Source organism: Alexandromys fortis, unplaced genomic scaffold (genome assembly GCF_014885135.2).
Source record: "Alexandromys fortis isolate MF-2015 unplaced genomic scaffold, M_Fortis_MF-2015_v1.1 scaffold_3, whole genome shotgun sequence".
Taxonomy (NCBI): domain Eukaryota; kingdom Metazoa; phylum Chordata; class Mammalia; order Rodentia; family Cricetidae; genus Alexandromys; species Alexandromys fortis.
The window spans coordinates 16,404,360-16,427,524 of NW_026067909.1; the positions used below are offsets into that span (position 1 = coordinate 16,404,360).

Genomic DNA, 23,165 nt, shown 5'->3' on the forward strand with positions numbered 1-23,165 from the left:
AACAAACAATACAGGGGGGCTGAGGGCTTCCCTAGGATGGATTTGTTTCCCTGAAACTTTACGAAACAGGTGCATAGGAGAAGGTGGAGGCAGAAGAATGAGTTCAAAGTCAACCTTTGCTTTATAGTGCGGAGAATTGAAGGCCAACCCAGGAAACATGCAACTGAGTTTTAAAACAATCAAACAAGAAAGACATCAATACAGACCCCAAAAGAACTGAGTGCCTGAAAGGTCTGGAGTGCTTATTTATTTATTTATTTATTTATTTATTATTATTGAGACAGGCTCTTCTATTTTTTGTTGTTGTTTTTTGAGACAGGGTTTCTCTGTGTATGTGACATCTCTGGCTGTCCTGGAACTTGCTACTTACTCTGTAGACCAGGCTGGTCCCGAACTCACAGAGATCCACTCGCCTCTGTCTCCTGAGTGCTGGGATTAAAGGTGTGCACTTCTACCACCCGGTCTTTCTATATAGCCCTGGCTATCCTAGAACTCCCTATGTAGACCAGGCTGGTCTCGAACTCAGAGATCTGCCTGCCTCTGTCTCTGGAGCGCTGAGCCACCATGTCCAGTCGAAGTATCCAATACAAATAGGAGTCCCAGCTTTGTACCAGTGCAGCACTAAGTTTTGGACTCAGTTTCCCCTTCTCTCTGGTGTGACGTTTAAGGCTGTTTGTTCAGGGATGGGCTTTTCTTATAATTCAGCTTTCAGAGAGGTTAAAGGCCTTGTGGAAGTGCGTCAGAGAGTGTGCCAAGACCTGAGTCCTTGACTGACCCCTGTAGCTAGGGAATCAGCATTCCAGCAGGGGTCCCAGCCTCCTACTTCTCCGACGAGAACTCGCTTACACCAGACATCCGCGCCTCTCCTGGTCTCTGGCGCCGCCTTGTGGCTTCATACCTTCTGTGGGCTCCACCGCTGCCCGGCGCCAAGGAAGGACCAGAATCCCTCAGGTGAGACCCAGCAATCTCAGAAACTCTTGGCGACGCAGTGTGTTCCAGACCGGCTTGGGTTAGCTGGGACCCTATAAAAAAACAAACACAAACAACATAAATCCAAACTCTTGCCTGCCCTTCCCCCTCCCTTGGCAGCAGTGCCGAGGCTGCCCAGATTTGAGTTTGAACCCTGAGTCTCCTTCCCAGCCTGACTGATCGGGAGAAATACATGCCCATGTTTTCCCCATTTCGAACTATGGACCCCACGGAGAAGGGGCCCTGTAGAGATCAAATAAGAGACCTGCAGTGTTTCTAAACCCCTGTTTGATAAGAGTGGGGTGTCCCATTAAATTTGCCCCTCAAACATTCAGAAGGCTTCCTCCCTCAACACTGGGAACCCTATCCTGTCATGCACCCTTTTGTTTGGTATCTAGTTCTGGAGAGAACCACGGTCTCGTAGGGTCGAGGCCAGCACAGCTGGACACAGCTGGCCAGAAATCAGAACCCTCGCTAGACACAGCTAGCACCTCCTCCCTGTTTGCTTCCTTCAGCCCATCTCCATCTTCTCGCGCCCTCCACATTCCAGGTCAGGCCGCTGGCCTTGTTCCCGCCAAAGCCTTAAAAAGCCGTACCACCTAGGTCCACACGAGGGTCTAGTTTCAAAGAGACCCTCACTCTCAGCCTTCTTTCTTCCAAGGCTAAATGACTGTGCCCATCCCAACCTCAACTACACGTTTCTGCTTTAACGATTTAAGATCAGAAAGTTCTAGCAGGGAGGTGGGTGTGTTGCCTTAGCGCGGTTTGCAAACCCGGGCGAGAGCGGACTACAACTCCCATCCGGCTCCAGGGCCACAGCAGTCCCTAGCCCCTCTGGCCCGGCTAAGAAACTGGCCGCTGGCCGGGGCGCGGGGGATGTTGCGGTGCCCTGGGAATGCCCCGTCTAGTTTAGGACCCCATGAGGGTGTAGATGGGTCTGGGATTGGGGCGGCACTGGGATCAGATGGGACTTTTGCGACCCCAACGGACCCCCTCCAACTCCGCCCAGGAGTTACTTTTCGTGACCCGCCCTCCCACTTCCTGGCTGAGTGTCGGCCCCGCCCCCGCGCGCCTCCACCTTCCCACCTTCACCTTCAGTCGCGGCTCCCATTGGCCGGCGCGCACCTGCCCGTCCGTCGGGGCGGGCTTGGAGGGCGGGGCGGGCGGCCAGGTGAGGGAAAGCGGGTGGCGACGGAGGAAGGTGACAGCGGGGAGGGCGGGAGGGTGGGGGGAAGCCGCGCAGAGCGAGCCGCGGAACCACGGACGGACCGCCGGACGGACGGACCGCCGGGGCATGCAGGCGGCTTGGCTCTAGCCCGGGTTGCGGGGCTCCAGCCGCAGCTATGGAGCAGCGGTTGCGTGCGCTGGAGCGGCTGGTACGGGACGAGGCCGGTGGCAGCCCGGGTCTCGACGGCCTCCTGGATCTGCTGCTGGGGCTGCACCACGAGCTCAGCAGCGCCTCCCTGCGGCGGGAGCGCAACGTGGCGCAGTTTCTGAGCTGGGGTGAGTGGTCTGGGGAGCACCTGGGAAGGGAGGCTGGGGGTTGCCAGCTGGAGCTCCACCTCCCCAGACTCTTCCCCAGGGATGGCACCCTCCAGAAACTTCCTCCTGAAGACACACTAACTCCTTGCACCGTCTGTAACGCGTGCCGTCGGACTCCTTAGCCTGCTCACTCACCTGCACCTTACCTCAAACTCCCAAAGGGACAGGTACACAATGTACACTACACACACACACACACACACACACACACACACACACACACTCATTCCCAGCTGCAGACCCCAGACATATGTTGCTAATACATATCCTCCACAACGGTCACCTACAGGATTCCTTGGTCACACGTCACACTTCATGCCCCACCCAGAACACACATTCAGGTGGACGCCCGTTTTGTGTCACATAAACACAGACTTTCTCAATCTCCTTCGTTCTTTGAGAGATTGGCACTTTGCTCTGGGACCCCTCTCACCTGTCTGGCTCTGCCACACACTCACAAATCCTCATACTTCACCTTACAGACAAGTCTCCTCCCCCCAGTCCCAGACTGAGGACCAACCTTTGTGGGATTCGGGGCCTTCCTCATTGGAAGTGGATCTGCACCCTTTTCTGTTTGACTCATCTGAATCCTTGGGAATGGATGACTAGGGTGACCCTAAACCTAATGTGGATACTGGTGCCATTACAGGGGTTCCCTGGTCACACCTGGTCAGGCTTTGAGGGGGAAGGCATAGGAATTAAACCTGGAGGGTGGGGTGTTTGCCTAGTAGGTGATTAGCGTTCCTAGCACTCCTGAGCTGTGGGCAGGCACAAGGCTGGACCTGGTATGGTTAGGGTCTACCATCCAGACTTGCCATTTCTGCACTCTTCCCCTGTTTCTCTGTGACTTTTGTGTGTTATGTATGTGTTTGAGTTGGCATCACCCCACCATGACACCCGTACCCCTCTGTGTGTGTGTATGTGTGTTTCTCCCTGCCTGCCTCTGGCACCTCTGCCTGGGACCCCAACATAGGGGACGTCTGTTGACATCTCCCGAGGTAACTCCAAGGCCAGGCGTGACTCATGCCTCTCCTGCCCCAACTTGTCCCTGCTCCTGCCCAGAGCCCCCACCCCCTCTGGCAAGACAAAAGGTACCAGGCATCTTGTCCAGAGGGTTGGATAGGCTTGGTTCTGGGCACTAGGTTTGGCCTGTGTGGCTGGTGGTCACCTCTGACAGCCCTACAAGGCTGGTAGCTGCTCCTCCAGTTCTGTGCGCAAACCTGGGAAGAGACAATTTCTGTAGTGAGGTTTCCAAACCGCCTCCGCTGTGGAGGTTCTGCCTGATAAACCTGTGGAGCAGCTCTCTGTCCCACCCACAGGCCCGCCCAGCTGCCAGGGAGTTTACCTCCTGGCAGGGGGAAACTGAGGCAAACACTGGACCATAGCTGACCTCCAGTCCTCACTGATCACCCCTGTCTTTCTCAGTTCCCAAGACTTAGCACCCTCCCCCCTGGCCTAAGGCCACTCCAGTTCTGGGGAGAGCCTGGGAGTGGCTGGACATGGCCCTTGTGGAGTGTCGGGGGAGGGGGGGACTGTGATGCAGTAGGAGGTTCCTGGCTGTGCAAAAGCCCCATCCAGAGAGGGAGGCAGGGCTCCAAGTGGCAGAGTTGTCAAGTCTGGAAGGAATCCTGTGTGCTCACGCCCTCAGGTGCTGGCACTGGGCACCAGGTGAAGGTTTTGGCCCTGTTTTCGCGTCTTGTGAGTACCTGAGCACACTGGCCTCTGTTCCTGACCCAGGGGCCCCACTTGGGGAACACAAAGCCTGTCTTTCTGGAGCAATGAAAAGACTGTCCTCCCTGTCCTCAGAGGCTGCCCCAGCCCTTTCCTCCATCCAACCAGATTGCTCTGAGCCTACAGAGTCCCCCAGACCCAGGCTCACAGCTCCTGAATGGCAGAGAAGCCTTTCTGGGGACAAAGAATGCCACCTATCCAGTTTCCCAGATAGGCTCTGGGCCGGCCTTGAGGGACCAAAGGCTGTGAACTAGGGACAGGAGCAGTATTCTCATTGTCTCTAGGGCCAGCCAGGATCAAGACCTTGGCTAGGGAGGACCACAAAGTCCCTCTGTGCCTCAGATAGGGGTCACCTAGAGCCTGGAGGGAGGCGATCCTCTGAGGCAGGACCCGTGCCATGCTTGTTGATCATGACCAAAGAACCCTGGCTGTGGTCTGCCTCTTGGCCGGGCTGTCTCTGGGAAAGTAATTCCTGTCCTAGTCTCATGGGAGATCCCAAGGAGGAGGCTCTGAGTCCACTCTGTCCCCTCAGCCAGCCCCTTTGTAAAAAGAGTGAAAGAGCTGCGCCTACAGAGAGATGACTTTGAGATCTTGAAGGTGATTGGCAGAGGGGCCTTTGGGGAGGTAAGTGAATGTCCTGGGGTGGGTAGGAAGGTGGGGCCTTGCACTTGGAATGGTCTAACCCAGTCTGTGCTTGGTACCTCAGGTTGCTGTGGTTAGACAGAGGGATAGTGGCCAGATTTTCGCCATGAAGATGCTGCATAAGTGGGAGATGCTGAAGAGGGCTGAGGTCAGTTTGGGGTCAGGTGCACCCTGCAAATGGGTAGGGGAAGGTGTTTGTGCTGCCAGAAGAAGGGACGGGGCACAGGATGCCACTCTGAATAGTCACCTGTCTCCTACCCATCACAGTAAACTTTACTTAAGATGAAATGGGATGAGTTCTCATCTTTTAATGGAAACATTGAGGCCCACCACCAGAAAGCCAGGGCTCGGATTCATCCAGAGCCAGCCCAGCCTGGGTTGAGCAGAGCTGTTCCTTTGATCAGAGCCTCTGGGCTTTTGAGACCATTCCCTGGGCTGGAGAAGGGTGAGTTCCCGGGAGCTGATCCCATTCTACCGCTGCTTTCCAAACCTGCTTCAGACGGCCTGTTTCCGGGAGGAGCGAGATGTTCTGGTGAAGGGAGACAGCCGCTGGGTGACCGCTCTGCACTATGCCTTCCAAGATGAGGAGTACCTGGTGAGGATCCCTGAGAAGTGGAGACCTGCCTGTCTCACCGTTCCCGTGCCTAGAGCCTCCTTCCTTAGCAAAATGGCCACTGGCCGCCTTGAGAAGTACTTTAATCCCAGCACTTGGGAGGAAGAGGCAGGCCGATCTCTGTGAGTTCAAGGCCAGCCTGGTTTACACAGTGAATTTCAGGACAGCCAGAGCTAGAGACATTGCTCAGCCTTGTCTTCCCAGAACCCCCAAGACATACCATGAGGTCGACAGGTGTCCCCATTCTGAGTCTAACTCTTGGCTCTACCCACTACCCTCCAGTACCTGGTGATGGACTACTACGCTGGCGGGGACCTCCTCACACTGCTGAGCCGCTTTGAGGACCGCCTCCCACCTGAGCTGGCCCAGTTCTATCTGGCTGAGATGGTGCTGGCCATCCACTCACTGCACCAGCTGGGCTATGTCCACAGGTGGGACCCCAACCTCTATCACCTCCCAATCTTCCTCCCAAAAGCTGTCGGTAGGGCTTGCCAGCGTTCCTATCTTACAGTTGAGCAAGTCCCTCCCAGTTCACGGTGGCAGAGGAGTGGGGACATCTAACTCCGGCATTCCCTACAGTACACTTTACAGCCCCCTAGAATCAGCACCATGGACCTTTTCCTTCAGTCTGGCTGCCCTTTTCTTCCTTGACACCTGCCTTTAGGAACTCCCACACGCACACGTGCACACACAGGTGTGAGCATACATATAGGCAGGTGTGCACCTTAGCACATGTCTAAACATATGCACACACATTAAGCCCTTCACCCTCCCACCTCCCAGGGATGTCAAGCCTGACAACGTCCTGCTCGACATGAATGGCCACATACGCTTGGCAGACTTTGGCTCCTGCCTGCGTCTCAACAACAACGGCATGGTAAGGAGCTGAGGACAGCAGGCCAAGTGCAGGGCCTTGGGTTCCAATGGGGGTACATGGAGAGTGGGGCGCCTGGCCCAGTCCCGTGGCCTCATGGCACCAATACCCTTGCCACAGGTAGACTCATCAGTGGCAGTGGGGACCCCAGACTACATCTCTCCTGAGATCCTACAGGCCATGGAGGAGGGCAAGGGCCACTATGGCCCACAGTGTGACTGGTGGTCACTGGGAGTCTGCGCCTATGAGCTGCTCTTTGGGGAAACACCATTTTATGCTGAATCTCTGGTAGAGACCTACGGCAAGATCATGAACCACGAGGTTAGACTGCCTGGCCCTGGTACCTCCACACTGTATGATTGTAGGTAACGTTAGACCAAGGTGGACTTCCAGCCTGACCTGCCCTCTTCTGTGACCTGCAGGACCACCTCCAGTTCCCCTCTGATGTGCCTGATGTGCCTGCCAGTGCCCAGGACCTGATCCGACAGCTGCTGTGCCGCCAGGAGGAGCGGCTTGGTCGTGGTGGACTGGATGACTTCCGGAACCACCCTTTCTTTGAAGGTGTGGATTGGGAGAGGCTTGCAACCAGCACAGCTCCCTACATCCCTGAGCTTCGTGGGCCTGTGGACACTTCTAACTTTGATGTCGATGATGATACCCTCAACCATCCAGTGAGTGCCATGTCTCCATCAGAGCTTTGGCTTGACCTGACCTTTGAGAACCTATTCCATATGCTCCCTGCAACAGTGGAAGGGCTGGGGTGAGGCCTTTGAACCCCTGGGGCTCTTGAGAGTTGTAGCTCACTTTAGCTGGCTCGTCTGCGTGGTGGATGGTCCCAATTGAAAGCTCTTTGCCCTAGCTGTTTGGAAGAAAACTTGCAGGCTCTAGGAGACCTTGTTTTGCAAAACCTGATAGGGATTGTGGCCCCTTTTTTGGGGGCCCGGGAGGGGGAGCAGGCCATGTTAATCCCCAGGTACACACCCGAGTAAATGCCCAGTTTGGGAGGCTCTTCTGGTTCTCACTTGTCTGTGACTCTGACTCTCCTTCCCTCTCCTGTAGGAGACACTGCCACCACCCTCCCATGGGGCCTTCTCAGGCCACCACCTGCCCTTTGTAGGCTTCACCTATACCTCAGGCAGGTGAGTCTGGTCCTCACACCTGCTGGGAGGCTGGGAGCGCCTGTAGCTTATCAGAGCCCTGAGGGAAGGGACAAACTGGCTTCAGCAAGCGACAGGCACTGCTTAGTCTCGGGGTCAGTCAAAGTCAGGGCTATGCCCCTGGGACAGGCTGTTAAAATGGACTAGATTCACTGAAAGGCCCTACTGTCCAGCCTCATCAGCCTCTGTAAAATGGGTGGGAGCAGTATCCACTCTCATATCTTATGTTGGCCTGAGAGCCAAGAGGGGCACAGGTAGAAGGAATGCCCTCAGCAGTGTTCCCCAGGCCACTGGTACTGGGTGTGGACCAAGGACTCACTAGTAGTTGCTTTTGAGAGCCCTTGTTAATATTTGTTTGTTTGATTGATATTCGTGTATGCCTGTAGACATGATGCATGTGTGTGGACATGTTGCTCTGTGTGGACATGATGCACGTGTGTGGGCATGATGCACGCGTGTGGACATGATGCACGCGTGTGGACATGATGCACGTGTGTGGACATGATGCACGTGTGTGGACACGATGCACTGCAATGCAGCTGTAGAGGGCAGACTTTCAGAAGTCAGGTCTCTCCTTCCACCTTGCGGTTCCCAAGGATGGAATCAGGTGGTCAGGCTTGGCAACAGGCACCCTTACCAGCTGAGACAGCTCGCTGGCCCCTGAAGAGCCCCTTTTTTTGAGACAGGATTTTTCTGTGTAGTCCGGGCTGTTCTAGAACTCACTCTGTAGACCAGGATGGCCTCAAACTCAGAGTTATGTCTGCCTCTGCTTCCTGACTGCTGGGATTAAAGGTGTCACTACTACCTGGCTCCGGCCTTGTGGTTTTCCATTTCCCTGTGGTGAGAAAACTGGCTCAGGTGTTGTCCCTTACCCAAGGTCACCTACCTTGTTCAGGTCTCCCAAAGGCAGGGTGTGATCTAGTGCTTCTCTCCCCAGCACAGAGCCCAGGCCTGGGTCTGGAGTGATGTGTTGTTTCTTGGTCCATGAGGCTGGGCTTCTGCTAACCATCCCTGTTTCCTCTCAGCCCCAGTGAGGAAAAGCGTGCTGAGCTAGTGGCTGCCCCGGAGTGGAAGCTCCACCATGTGGAGCAGGAGAAGGTGGAGCTCAGCCGGAAGTGTCAAGGTAGAGAGGCATCTGGGCAAGGCTGAGACTGTCAGGCCAAGGTGAGGGGTAGCCTGCTGCAGGCCTGGCTACTCACCCTGTGGCCCTCTCCTGCCAGAGGCGCTGAATGGCTCCTTACAGCCCCAGGAGCTGGTGCAGCTGCAGAAGGAAGTACAGATTCACCAGGAGAGACTGGCAGGTATCTTTCCTGTTCTTATAACAGCCTGGGCTTTCTGGGTCCCAGCGCTGCCTCCTGTTCTGTGTATGCTGTGTGATGGGGGAAGTAGACCTTCCCGCTGGCTGTGGGGAAACTTCTGTGAGATCCTGTGCATGGAATGCCTGACTGAGGTGGGGGTGGCCCTGTGTGCAAGTCTCAATGACTGTTCCTCACAGAGACACTGAGGGACAGCAAGGCCTCCTTCTCACAGACTGATGGCCTCCCTGCTGGGAGCCCAGGCACTGATACCCAACTACAGCGGGAGAAGGACCGCCTCCAGCAGGTGAGCACTAGGGGAGGTGGGGGTATGACTCAGGGCTTCACGCCTCTAGTGCCCTGGCTTGACCTTGTCCTTCTTGCCCTGGTCCTCAGGAGCTGACTGAAGTCCAGGCAGCATTACAGGTGCAGGCTGCAGAACTGTGCCAGGCCCAGGACCGGCAGGAAGAATTCCTACAGAGGCTGTGGGAGGCCCAGGAGAAAGAGGCAGCCACAACCAGCCAGATCCAGGCCCTGAACTCTCAGCTGGAGGAAGCCTGGGCGGTCCGGAGAGAGGTTTGTAACCATAGTGGGAAGGGAGAGTAAGGATTTGGGTTTAAAATATTGGGAACCCCATGTCCCTTTGCACCCCTGTGTGGCTGATGTATGCTGAGCAGGGCCTAGTGGTGAGATGGGTCCCTGGGGCACTTGTGTCCATTGCTGGATGAGACTGTAAGTCTTTGTCAAAATGACACAGAGGGAATTAAAGGGACAGGGTTAGCATTACCTTGCTGTTACTCCATCACAGCTGGAAGGCCAGGTGGCCACCCTGACTCAGGAGGTGACAAGGCTCCAGGGACAACATAAACAAAGCCATGACAAGGATTCTTCCCAGGCCAAGGTATGGAGGTTTCTCCCCCTTGGCAAGAGAGACTCTCTCTTAGCCTGACTCTTCTTGGAGTCCCAGGGGTGGACCATGGCTTCTTAAACCCCTACCTTGTCCCCTCTCCACATTGTCAAGACCATCCATGCAGCCCCTGAGACCAATGGCATGGGATCAGCTGAGCGTCAGTCTCAAGAGGCCCAACTCAGGAAGGAGGTGGCTGCTCTCAGGGCGCAGCTGGAGCATGCCTGCAGCCAGGGGTGAGCACATGGCAGGGGCAGCCAGGAGAGGACAGGGTAGTACTGGGCTGGGCGTCAGCTCCATCTCCTTGGCCTTCTCCCCAGGATCAGTGTTGGGAAAGAGGAGGCTCTGTGCCAACTGCAGGAAGAAAACCAGCGGCTGAGCCGGGAGCAGGCACGGGTGAGCAGGGTGGACAGGCCAGGGGCAGGCTGGGTGCCAGCAGGATCAGGGAAGAGCTCCAGGATCCCAGCTGCTGGGCACATTGTGGCTCATAGGAAGCATGTAGGGAAATGTGGCTTAGACTGGAGGGTGATGTGTGGGGAGACTGGCAGGGGCTGGGCAGTTGGTCTACAGCCGGGCTGGCAAGGGCCCCTGGGGACTGAGCCCACTTCCCTCTGCGGCCTCAGCTGGCAGAAGAGCTGGAGCTGGAGCTGCAGAGCAAACAGCGGTTGGAGGGTGAACGGCGGGAGACTGAGAGCAATTGGGAGGCCCAGATCGCTGACATCCTTAGCTGGTGGGTGCTGTGGGGCTGGGTGGGACTGGGCATGGCTGCGGACCCAGACCGTGACATACAGTCCGTTCCCATTCAGGGTGAATGATGAGAAAGTCTCAAGAGGCTACCTACAGGCCCTGGCTACTAAGATGGCTGAGGAGCTGGAGTCCTTGCGAAATGTGGGCACCCAAACACTCCCTACCCGGCCTCTGGTGAGCCCGATGCACAAGAGCCGTGGCATATGTGTGTATGTGTAGAGGTCATAAGACAGATTGTGGGGTTGGTTCTCTCTTCCTACCCCAGGGATTGAACTTAAGTTGTCAGTCTTGGAAGCACCCTTTTGCCTACTGAGCCACCTTGTCAGCCCCCAAGTTCAAGGTTTATGCTGACGGTTGAGGACGGGAAGAGTGGGTGGGGTCTTTGGGTCTGGCCAAGTGGCCTGGACAGCCGTATGCTCTAGAGGGAGTCTCAAGCTGCTAGTCGCAGAGAACATCATACGGAGATGTCCTTGGCTACTGTCAGGACCACCAGTGGAAGGCACGGAGACTGCAGAAGATGGAGGCCTCAGCCCGGCTGGAGCTTCAGTCAGCACTGGAAGCTGAGATCCGGGCCAAGCAGGGTCTGCAGGAGCGGCTGACACAGGTGCAGGAAGCCCAGCTGCAGGCAGAACGGTGAGGTCATGGGCAGATCCTAGAGGAGCGGGCTCCATGCAGGGGCCTATGGTGAGCATTGCCCTCCTCTCCCAGCCGCCTACAGGAGGCTGAGAAGCAAAGCCAGGCCCTGCAGCAAGAGGTGGCTGAGCTACGGGAAGAACTTCGAGCTCGTGGGCCAGGGGGTGAGTGCCCATTGCCTGCCTACTCTGTCCCCACCAGTCTCATGAATGCCAGGGAGCTCCCATGACAGTGGTGCCCATATGAGGGAAATCTGTTCTTCCCACACATCGCTGTCGACACCAGTATCTGTCACTCAGTACGTAATGAGCACTGTGTGCGTCAGACTCCCCCAAGCCCCACCTGTGGACATTTATATATCTCCCTGAGATGGAAACTGAGGTCCACCCCCACCCCTGGTTCCTAAGCCTAGGACAACAACCTCAGTTATTTGTACGCTTGTCTACAGATGCCAAGCCCTCCACCTCTCTCATCCCTCTCCTGTCCTTCTGGAACACGGAGGTAAGAACCATGTAGAGGGGCACATGAGTGAGGAGTCCTGGTGAGGAGCATGGTGGCCCTGACATCCTTCCATCCTTGTTCATCCTCAGAAGGATTCTGCCAAGGACCCCGGCAATTCAGGGGAGGCCCCAAGGTCTGGAGCAGAAGCAGAGCTGAGGCCAGAGGGCCGCCGCAGTCTGCGCATGGGGGTGAGAACAGACAGGAGATCCCGGTGGGGTGGGCTCTGGCCCATTCCCTTCTCAGTTGCTCACTTACCCAACTCACTTCCTTCAGACTGTGTTCCCCAGAGTGCCTGCTGCCACCACGACCCCTGCAGAAGGTCCCCCTGCTAAGGTCAGTGGCCAGGGAGCAGGAGAGGGTGGGGCATTCAGCCCTTCCCCCAAATCCTTCTGGGATACCCTCACCCTCACTGCCCCTGCAGGCCATGTCTAGGGTGATTGTGCTGGTTTTCTGACAAGGAGCATAGGTGCTCAGAGTTGGCATGGCCACCTGGCTCAGCCTCTTAGCTGTCTACCTTTTGGGATGGAGCATGGGTGCTCAGAGGCCCTGGCGGGGATGGTGACAGCATGTACCCCTTCACAGCCCGGCTCACACATGCTGCGTCCCCGGAGTTTCCCATCCCCTACCAAGTGTCTCCGCTGTACCTCGCTGATGCTGGGCCTGGGCCGCCAGGGCCTCAGCTGTGACTGTAAGAACCCTTCTTCTTCAGGATCTCCTTTATACCACAGCCCCCAGTGACACCCCCAGACTGTTCCTCAACCCAGCAGCACCCACACCTCTCAGTCACCTGACCCCTACTCCTTTCTCACCTGATGGCAATGGGTGACAATTCAGGTGTCATTGTCCCTGAGGGAACTGTCTAGAAGGCTCAGGGCCTTGTTCTGGGCTGCCTGACCTGCTTCATCCTGCCACAACTCTCCATTTCTCCACAGCCTGTGGCTACTTCTGTCACTCAGCCTGTGCTCCACAGGCCCCACCCTGCCCTGTGCCCCCTGAACTCCTCCGCACAGCCCTGGGAGTGCACCCCGAAACAGGCACAGGCACTGCCTATGAGGGCTTCCTTTCGGTGAGCTATGGCTGAGGGCTGAGGAGGATAGGCATGGGAGCCAAGGACCTGTGCAGCCCTCCATGCCTGTCTCCCCACTAGGTGCCGCGGCCGTCAGGTGTTCGCCGGGGCTGGCAGCGCGTGTACGCTGCTCTTAGTGACTCCCGCCTGCTGCTGTTTGATGTCCCTGACCCTCGGGGAAGCCTGGCCAGTGGGGTCCTCCTGCAGGCCTTAGATCTGAGGTCGGTGCTAGGCAGGAACACGGGACATGTCACAGGTGGTGAGGGACTCATTCAGGGACACTACAATCTTACCTGTATTCTTTGTTCTTCCCAGGGATCCCCAGTTCTCAGCTACCCCTGTCTTGGCCTCAGATGTCATTCATGCCCAATCCAAGGACCTGCCGCGCATCTTTAGGGTGAGTGCTCAGGACAGGATAGGCCCAGCCTCCACCTCTTTCCCGTGCTGGCCCTGTCTTGGTCACTGCTGCATCTCAACACTGTCCCTCTGCCAGCCACCTCACTCCACATACCGTTTTTCTGTAGCCACCATGAGCTTGCCACACAGCAATCAGGCTACGTCCGGCTTGGTTTAAGGCCCTTGAATGGCTGTCTGGTACCGTCAGGAGACTCTCAATCAATCCTTTGAGCTACTGCACATCTGAGCCTGCAGACTTTCTCAGTCCTCACCCCTGGGTCCCGACCTGCCCTAGTCATACCTGTTCTTTCCAGTTGCATTCATGTACAACTCCTCCTTGGTCTCCTTCCTCTGCACAGAATTGCCAGCACCTGTGCCCAGTCCCCTGGAGCCAGGTTCTCTAACACCCTGGGCAGTTATCCTTCATCTCTTAGCCTGCTTTAGGATTCTGCTCTGCATCCCCACAGTGCTTATCTTTCCCGTTAATGTGCCTGTCACTGGGTTCTGAAATTATCAGTGCACTTGTCTGGTACTCTGTCTGGCTTACTCCCTGCCGAGCACTACAACCAGCTAGCATGCTAACAAACATCAGTAGGGGAAGGAGGGAAGGATAGATGGATGGGTCTTGGTCATAGCCCTCCAGCCTGACTCCCTGTCTGCAGGTGACAGCCTCCCAGCTAACAGTGCCACCAACCATGTGTACTGTGCTGCTGCTGGCAGATAATGAGGGCGAGAGGGAGCGCTGGCTTCAGGTGCTGGGTGAGCTGCAGCGGCTGCTACTGGATGCACGCCCAAGGCCCCGGCCAGTGTACACCCTCAAGGAGGCCTATGACAACGGATTGCCACTGCTGCCTCATACGCTCTGCGCTGCTGTCATTGGTAAATCTTGCAATGAAGGACTGTCACTTCGGGAAAGTTCAGGCTAGTAGGGAGGCTCTAGCCTAGGCCCGTCCCAGATGCAGAGCCTTTCGGCCCTCGTGTTTCTGTGTGGTGAGCCATGGGTCATGGGCCACACAGCCTGGCTTCTCACCGCTTCATTTCTCTAGGTTCTGGTTCTCTCTTTTGTTGATACTGTTTTCTTGAGACAGGGTCTCCCTACACAGCCCTAGCTGGCCTTGAACTCACAGAGATTTGCTTGCCTTTGCCTCCAGGTGCTGGAGTTTAAGATTAAAGGTGAGGACCACCATGCCCAGCTGGTTCTCCTTTTTCTAAGAGAATCTCAAATAAGTGGAAGGAACAGAAGTTTTAGGGAGAAACAGAGACGACCGGGGAGGCTGAGGCAGAAGGCTCCAGAGTTCAAAGTTAGCTTGAGCTGAGCTACATATGGAGATCTTAAAAAATCAAAAACACCAGGCATGGGCCGGGTGATGGTGGCGCACGCCTTTAATCCCAGGCAGTGGCAGGCGGATCTCTGTGAGTTTGAGACCAGCCTGGTCTACAAAGCTAGTTCCAGGACAGGCTCCAAAGCCACAGAGAAACTCTGTCTTAGAAAAAAAAAAAAAACACACCAGGCATGGCTTGGTGTGTGTATATAATCCCAGCACACGTAAGATCAAAGTGGAAGGATCAGGAGCTCAGGGTCATCCTTAGCTAATAAGTAGCTTATTAAAAAAAAAATAACAACAAGAACAAAAAAGCTGGGTTGGAGAGCTATCCCAGTGGTTAAAAGCACTGGCTGCTCCTCCAGAGGACCTGGGTTCAATTCCCAGCACCCATTTGGGAGTTCACAGCCGTTCATAACTCCAGTTCCCGAGCATCCAGCACCACCTTCTGCTCTCCACTGGCACCAGGCCCACAAATGATGCACAGACATGCATGCAGGCCAAACACACACACACATGAAATAAAGTAGTTCTTTACAAATTCTATATGTATATTTGTATATTTGTATATGCACATACATGCATACATACATATGTCTACACACATGTACACATACACAAAACAGGCCAGGTCAGTAGTAGTGCCGCACACACCTGTCAGTGCAGCACTTGGGAGTGAAGCGGGTAGCAGGAGGATGAGAAGTTCAGAGCCAGCCTCATTTACGTAGTGGGTTGAGTGTAGCCTAAACTATGTAAGGCTTTATTTCAATAAAATCAAACCAGCAACCAAGTAGGAAGATTGCCCCCAATTCATGCCGACTTGGGCCAGTGACCTAGGGAGTTGTAGGCCTGGCTTGTGAAGTAAGACACCGGCTCCACAGAAACACAAATGAAGCTCCTTGTCTCGACTTTCTTCCTGGCAGCTGGGTGAACAAGGGAGAGGGTGGGTGCTTGTTATAGGGTTCACTGAGTTTGGAGCGTGGGCCTCAATAAGGGTCCTCCCTCCATAACTGATGATTGGGAAAGAGGCAGGAAGTAGAGGTCCCTGGCTTCCTCCTGCGGCTGAGACCCTGAGCCAGCACCAGCTTGCAGGTTCTCCCATCTGGAGCTGTAGCAGAGACTGTGGGTTCCCTGGGCCAGTCAGTAACCAGAGATGGGGGTGTTGGTAGAGCTGGGTGCTTGCTGGCACTTGCCTTCCCCTCTGTCATTTCTCCTCACAGCAGCTCTGTAAGAAAGGTGCTGTCCTGACTCTTTATAAAGGGGAGAGTGAGGTTTACCCAGATCCCACAGTCATGGTAGAGGGTCTCACCCTGACCTGTTACCAAGGCCCTTCCTCATTACAGCCAGTGTGACTGTGAGCAAGAAGGGAACAAGGATGGGGGTGGGTGGACGGTGTGCGGGGTCCCCAGCTCTATTGCCTCAAGGTGTCACTGGACAAACTCTGACCTCTGACCTCTTTTCCTCTCTTCAGACAAAGAACGACTTGCCCTGGGCACTGAGGAGGGGCTGTTTGTGATTCATCTTCATAGCAATGGTACCACTGGCAGGACTAGGGTGGGTGTGGGCCTGGGCAGGGCCAGCCCTGGGGTACCCCTGACCATGGGCACCTGCTGCTTCTCACCCCGTGCTCTTCTCTCCCCCCAACCCCACAGACATCTTCCAGGTGGGGGACTGTCGCAAGGTGCAGCGGTTGACCGTGAGCTCTGCTGCTGGCCTGCTGGCCGTGCTCTGTGGCCGTGGGCCCAGTGTGCGCCTCTTCGCCCTGGCTGAACTGGAGAACGCGGAGGTGGCAGGTGCCAAAATCCCTGAATCCCGAGGTTGCCAGGCTTTGGCAGCTGGGCGCATCCTGCAGGCCCGGACCCCAGTGCTCTGTGTGGCAGTCAAACGCCAAGTGCTGTGTTACCAGCTCGGCCCAGGCCCGGGGCCCTGGCAGCGCCGAATTCGAGAGCTACAAGTGCCAGCCCCAGTGCAGAGCCTGGGGTTGCTGGGTGATCGGCTCTGTGTGGGTGCCGCTGGCACCTTCGCTCTTTACCCACTGCTCAATGAGGCTGCACCTTTAGCGCTGGGGACTGGCCTGGTGCCCGAGGAGCTGCCCGCATCTCGCGGGGGCCTGGGTGAGGCGCTGGGTGCCGTGGAGCTCAGCCTCAGCGAACTCCTGCTGCTCTTTGCCACCGCTGGTGTCTACGTGGATGGCGCTGGCCGCAAGTCACGAAGTCACGAGCTCCTGTGGCCAGCAGCACCTACTGGCTGGGGTAAGGCTGGTAGAGAACCCAGCAGGGCGGGGCCAGGCACTGGAGGTCCTGCCACCCCTTCTGTCCTGAGCGGCTTGCCTAGGGACCTCCCTCTTTTTAGCTTTTGCCTTTATTCTTCCTGGCTTCATTTTCTACCTGGCCAACTTCAACAGCCCGGGCCTGGAGCCGTTCTGCCATTCCATAAGTGACGCTGTGATTGCTGCCATCGTCAGGATGCCTTTGCTTTCCTCCCCTCTCCCATTACTGCTCCCTGGCTTCTCTTCTCATGCCACCTCTCGGCTGGGTTCAGACCTCTGTTCTGGGTCTTGTCTTCCTTCGTGACTGCTTCTGTGCACTGCGGCCTGTAGAACAGGCTAGGGTTGGCTCCTTCACCCAGCGCCAGCCTGGGCAGGCACGCCCTGGGGGCTGTGCTTGGTGAGAAGAATGAACAGATGACTGGAGCGGAGCGTGCCTGGTGTGGTCACTCGGCGCTGATGTGATGGGTGGAGGCGAGAGAGGGGGACTGTCCTTTATGAGCAAAGGCTGTTGTGTGAGGCCTTGGCTTGAGTGCCCCAGACTGCCACTGGCCGTGGCCTGCCTTCCTCACAGGCTGTACGACCTTGACCATTGCTTTGCTCTGAGATTTCAATGACCTCATCTGTAGTGTCCCAGACCTGGGTGATTGTAGTACCTGCTCCTGCTTGGAGCTGCTGGAGACTTAAAGGACAGACATGCCAAGCGCCTTGAGCTGTGTGGGCATGTAGTGAGTGCTGGCTATATCTCATCTGTAGGGCTGGGTGAGGCCGGCCTCCCTGTGGGACGGAGGGGACAGGCTCTGAGAGGTGCCTGGCTTGCCTGTGGTTGCACAGTACACGCAGGCTGTTTCTCACCTGCAGGTTACACAGCGCCCTACTTAACAGTGTTCAGTGAAAACTCCGTTGATGTGTTCGATGTGAGGAGAGCGGAATGGGTGCAGACTGTGCCGCTCAAGAAGGTGAAGGTGTCCCCTCAACACGGGTGGCATGGGGGTGCATACCGTGGCCTGACCTCAATGCTTTCTGCCTCAGGTAAGACCCCTGAATCCAGAAGGCTCCTTGTTCCTTTATGGTACCGAGAAGGTCCGCCTGACCTACCTCAGGAACCCGTTGGCAGGTGAGGAAGTGTGTGCTTGTTTACATCTTGGTGCGTTCACCTGTGCACAAGTGTGAGCTCGTGCACCACCTGGCTGGGACGTGTGAACCGCTCCCCAGCTCCCTGATTTTCCACAGAGAAGGACGAGTTTGACATTCCCGACCTCACTGACAACAGCCGGCGCCAGCTGTTCCGCACCAAGAGCAAGCGTCGCTTCTTCTTCCGAGTGTCTGATGAGCTGCGGCAGCAGCAGCGCAGGTGCGCATGTGTGGGTGCTGGGCGGAGCTTTCTTCCCATAGGGGCGGGGCGAGACTTGCTGCCCTGCTCCTTACACCCCCTCTGCCTTCAGGGAGATGCTGAAGGACCCTTTTGTGCGCTCCAAGTTCATCTCACCACCCACCAACTTCAACCACCTGGTACACGTGGGCCCCACAGACGGGAGGCCTAGCGCCAGGGTGAGTCCTCCAGAGCCAATCACAAACCTTCCCGCAGTGGTTGAGCCAATCACAGGCTTCTGTTGATTGCTTGGCTGCTGAGGCAGGTGACTCATCCCTCTGATACCCGGACCTCAATGCATCCGTGCCAGAAGCTGAGTTCCCATGGCCTGTGCTTCCTGGTTCCAGCCCATCAGCACTCTCACCTGACACTGTTCTCTTCCAGGAACAAAAGAGCAGAGGTCCTCGCAGCTCTGGACCGCAGCGGCCGCACAGCTTCTCAGAGGCATTGCGACGCCCAGCATCCATGGGTGGTGATGGCCTCGCTGGAGAGGCAGACCCCAGTAAGGGCATCCCTACAGCGTCCAGTGCTTGCATGCCTCCTCCAGGTTATCACTCCTTCAGAGCCCTTAAATCTAACCCAGGCTTTTATCCTCCCATCCCCTTACCCCTTCCAGTAGTGAAGAGGAAACCTTGGACATCTCTGTCCAGCGAATCAGTGTCCTGCCCCCAGGGGTCCCTGAGTCCTACAGCATCCCTGATACAGGTGAGACAGTGGGTAGAACTTTCCCACCCCCCACTCAAAATTCAGACCAGACACTTTGGCCAAGCTCTGCATTGGGACAGGAAAGCAGAGACCCACCTGAGCATATAAGGCCTGCAGAATTCTTACCTCAGCCCCTGGAGACTCATGGACCCATCTGCAACTCTGGCTCTCCAAGCCCTAGCTGTGTGCTCCCAATCAGGGCAAATCCCTCTGAGCTTGTCCCATCTGCAAAATGAAGATGTCACTGTGGCCCCTGTGTGAGGTGATGGTGTCTGCATAGATAGTGGCAGATGCATGGGAGGAGGGCCCCATAGCAGCAGCTCTTGAGACGGTGTGTGTAACGTGTGTGTGAGAGAGTGCAGATGTATACATGCCACACCACACATGGAGTCAGGACAGCTTCCAAGAGCTGGGTCTGTCTTCTGCCTGTTTCTGCCCTGTGTGCTCCAGGCTGGTTGGTGCAAAGCTTCCAGCTGATAACCTGTCTGTTTCCCATCTCACTGTGGGCGGGCTGGGATTACAGGTGTATGCCTCTATCTGGCTTTTTTTTTTTTTTTAAATATTTATTTATTATGTATACAATATTCTGTCTGTATTTCTGCAGGCCAGAAGAGGGCACCAGATGTCATTATGGATGGTTGTGAGCCACCATGTGGTTGCCGGGAATTGAACTCAGGACCTTTGGAAAAGCAGGCAATGCTCTTAACCACTGAGCCATCTCTCCAGCCCTCTATCTGGCTTTTTACCTCGGTTCTGGAGTGCAAACTTTGGTCATCAGGTTGCGCGGCAGTCATTTTTATCTGCTCGACCATTCCTACCTACTGAGCCATTTCTAAAGCCCTGGGGATGGATAAATAAATAAATAAATATATATATATATATATATATATATATATATATATATATATTTTTAATTTTTTGTCAGTGCTAGAGGTCAAAATAGGATCTTGTACATATATGTTCTTGTACATACCTGCTCTTGTACATACCTGCTCCTGTACATATCTGCTCTTGTACATATCTGCTAAGCAAGCACTTTGCCATTGGACTATATTGTTTTGGGGGGCCAGTTTGAGTCAGGGTCTCTATTTAGTTCTGGCTGTCCTCTCTATTTAGAACTGGCTATGTAGACCAGGCTGGCTTTGAATTAAAAAAGATCCTCCTGGGGGCTGGAGAGATGGCTCAGTGGTTAAGAGCATTGCCTGCTCTTCCAAAGGTCCTGAGTTCAATTCCCGGCAACCACATGGTGGCTCACAACCATCTGTAATGACTGGTGCCCTCTTCTGGCCTGCAGGCATACACACAGACAGAACATTATATACATAATAAATAAATTGGGCTGGAGAGATGGCTCAGTGGTTAAGAGCATTGCCTGCTCTTCCAAAGGTCCTGAGTTCAATTCCCAGCAACCACATGGTGGCTCACAACCATCTGTAATGAGGTCTGGTGCCCTCTTCTGGCCTGCAGGCATACACACAGACAGAACATTATATACGTAATAAATTTTTTTTTTTAAAAAAAAAAGATCCTCCTGTTTCTGCCTCCTGAGTGCTGGGATTAAAGGCACTCCTAACTGCTACGCCTAACCTGAGCTACATTCTTAACAGAGACCCAGCCAAAAGATGGGGAAGAAATGTTTTGTGTGGGGTCAGAAAAGGCTGAGAGGACCTGGGGAGGCCCCACTGGCCCCTCACCCACACCTCCTAACTGCCCCTGCCCCCCCAGGCCCCACTGGCCCCCCACCCACACCTCCTAACTGCCCCTGTCCCCCCAGGCCCCACTGCCCCCCCCCACCTCCTAACTGCCCCTGTCCCCCAGGCTCCAGTCATACAAAGCCTCTTAACCCCAACCTGCATTTCTTCATGCATTCAGTTTTTAATGGCTGCTGTCCCGCTCCTTTTAATGCTTTTCCTGCCTTCAGTGCCCAGGCTGCCCACCACTGTCACCCTCACCGTTCTTGGCCACATGGTCAGGTGTCACTGCCACCAGCATCCCCTCTACCCATTTGACTCCTATGCTGTGGCCAGGCAGACTGCCTGCCTGCTTTCTTTTCTTCCTTCTTTCCTTCCCTTCATCCCTCCCTTCCTTTCTTTTTCCTTGCCTGCCTTCTCTCCCCTTTTAAAAAGGGTCTCATGTAGCTCAGGCTAGCACTGAACTCATGATTCTTCTGCCTCCCCCTTCTGAATATAGGATTATAGGAGAGTTTGCGCTGTGATTTTTCTCCCATGCTGTACTTACTCGTTCAGCTGTGGGAGCCCTAGTGGCTGGGTATTTTCCTGTTCTGCCTGGAGTAAAGCATGTTTCTGAGTGAGTGTGGAGTGGAGTGGATGAACACCACACCAAGTGTAGGGTCCTTCGAGACCTCTGGGAGGCACTGGCACCATGAGCAAAGAGTCCCCTGTTTCTCTTCCTGTCTGACTTCCTGTTATTCCCTCCAGGTCTCAGAGCGGCCCCGAAGTCTCCCTCCAGACCCCAAGTCAGAGAGCACCCCCTGATGCCCTCTGGCAGTGCCCACCCCAGTCCCAAGACAGAAGGAGTGAGGAAGCAAAGAGCTTGTGAGATGCCATACTCCGGCTGGTCCCGGGACATGTTGAAATTCAAACTCAGGGAGAGCCTGGGTAGAGGGCTAAGAGTAAGAGGTGCCTGGGTCCCCAGGAATAGGGTCTGACTCCTTGCCCTCATCCTGCCCTTTTTCTGGGCTTCCAACACAGGCCTACATTGGCCTCTTGGAGTGCCATGGTTCTGTTGCCCGGGGATGATTGTGCCAAAGCTGTGCTTCAAAGGGCCAAGCCCTGGGAAGCTGGTAGGAGTCAGAATGAAGAGTGGGGAGGGACAGGTCCTTGGTGTCTTGTCTACGTAGCCTGGCCCCAGCTGAGACCAGGATGGAGCATGCCAAGGTCTCTGCTCAGGGTCGCGCTGGGAATACAGCCCTGATAAGAGGGAAAGGATAGAAAAGAAGAAGGGATGGTGCAGGTGAAAGAGGTGAGAGACAGGTGAGGAAAGGAAGCAGAAAAGGAAGGGATGCCATCAGGAGAGCCATACTCAGCTAAGGAGGGAGGAGGAGGACAAAATGGTGATGAAGAGGAGGATGGTGGAGAGACAGGAGGTGCTAGGAGGGCAAGCGAGCAAGGGGAAAACCAGACCCAGAAACTTTTCTCTGGGGAGGGGCTTAGGTCTGAGAGCAGGAGTATTGCCAGCTAATCTGTCCAGGGAAGAATGGTTCCTAGGCAGGGAGGGGATGGGAGGGTATTTATAAGGGCTTCTTGGTGGGAGATGGACACCTTTCGGGGGCCACTGAATATCTCCAGGCACACTTAGGTCCCTCCCAGCAAGGAGGGTCCTGTTTTGGAAGCTTCAACCAAGTGTATTAGGGGAACATGGGGGCATTTTATTATTGATTACAGTCATTATTATTGTTATTATATTGCTATTTTTATTAAACCTCACCCTGCTACAGTGTGGGGAATAAAATAAGTATTTATCTCCTTAAATGGCACATTCCCGGGAGGGATGGACCCTGATGCTCTGAGATGCAGCAAGAAACCAATAAACCCAACTTTGTAAGCGCTGCCTCCCCATCTGGGTCTGTCTTGCTGTGTAAACATGGGAGTGGGAGGTAGGAGGAGACGGGGACCACGAACAATTAAAAGCTGCCCTGTGTGTGTGTGCATGCTCTCAAGAAGACTGGGACAACGTGGACGGTTCTTCAGGAGCTGTGAAGCTTGGGTGGTGTGTCGGTTTTTGTTGTTGTTTGGTTGTTTATATTTTTTGTTTGTTTTTCAAGACAGGGTTTCTTTGTGTAGCCTTGGCTCTAAAGACCAAGCTGGCCTTGAACTCACAGAGATCCACCTGCTCCTACCTCACAAATACTGGGATTGAAGACCACCTGCTCCTGCCTCCTAAATACTGGGATTGAAGACCTGTGCCACCAGCGCCTGGCTGCATGTTTTTATTTTTGAGACAGGGTCTTAACTATGTATCTTTGGTGGCTACCCTGGAACTTACTATGTAGAACAGGGTCACCTTAAAAAGACTGAGATACACCTGCCTCTGACTCCCAAGTGTTGGGATTAAACATGTGTGCAAAACACCTAGCCATGGGGGCTGGTGAGATGGCTCAGTGGTTAAGAGCACTGACTGCTCCTCCAGTGGACCCGGGTTCAATTCCCAGCACCCACATGGCAGCTCAGAGCTGTCTGTAGCTCCAGTTCAAGAGAATCTGACATCATTATACCAATGAGCATGAAATAAAGTTAAATAAAGTTAAAAAAAAAAAAAAACACCTAGCCATGTTAGGTTTCAAGGTGGGATCTCTCCCTGTCCTGGAGTTGTGGCTGGTCTGCCAAAGTGCCCCAGGAACCTGAAGTAGTGGGATTGTAAGATGTGCCACCATGCCCAGCTGTCTCATCTGTGTTCTGGAAATGAGG

The 23,165-nt window shown here is 55.0% G+C and overlaps 1 protein-coding gene across 5 annotated transcripts; it reads left to right on the plus strand.

The window, feature by feature from the left end:
• The first annotated feature begins 2,202 nt into the window (after positions 1–2,202).
• Cdc42bpg (CDC42 binding protein kinase gamma) lies at positions 2,203–22,896 on the plus strand. 5 transcript variants are annotated; one of them, XM_050136631.1, is made up of 37 exons: positions 2,203–2,472; positions 4,775–4,866; positions 4,949–5,032; positions 5,384–5,479; positions 5,780–5,928; positions 6,281–6,374; positions 6,492–6,692; positions 6,794–7,042; positions 7,431–7,510; positions 8,554–8,651; positions 8,749–8,829; positions 9,024–9,130; positions 9,220–9,399; positions 9,632–9,724; positions 9,845–9,966; positions 10,051–10,126; positions 10,354–10,460; positions 10,537–10,651; positions 10,962–11,110; positions 11,186–11,274; positions 11,559–11,611; positions 11,701–11,799; positions 11,885–11,944; positions 12,194–12,299; positions 12,544–12,677; positions 12,759–12,898; positions 12,993–13,074; positions 13,736–13,952; positions 15,867–15,929; positions 16,048–16,647; positions 17,523–17,620; positions 17,694–17,778; positions 17,895–18,015; positions 18,107–18,212; positions 18,418–18,535; positions 18,653–18,738; positions 21,177–22,896. In XM_050136631.1, exons 1-37 carry the CDS (start codon positions 2,313–2,315, stop codon positions 21,231–21,233), a joined length of 4,647 nt encoding a protein of 1,548 aa, XP_049992588.1. In that variant the 5' UTR covers positions 2,203–2,312; the 3' UTR covers positions 21,234–22,896. The 5 variants fall into 5 exon arrangements, with proteins under 5 accessions (XP_049992588.1, XP_049992587.1, XP_049992586.1 ...); XM_050136630.1 differs by having other exon boundaries at positions 11,704–11,799; positions 18,650–18,738; XM_050136629.1 differs by having other exon boundaries at positions 18,650–18,738; positions 21,177–22,895.
• The last annotated feature ends 269 nt before the right edge of the window (positions 22,897–23,165 follow it).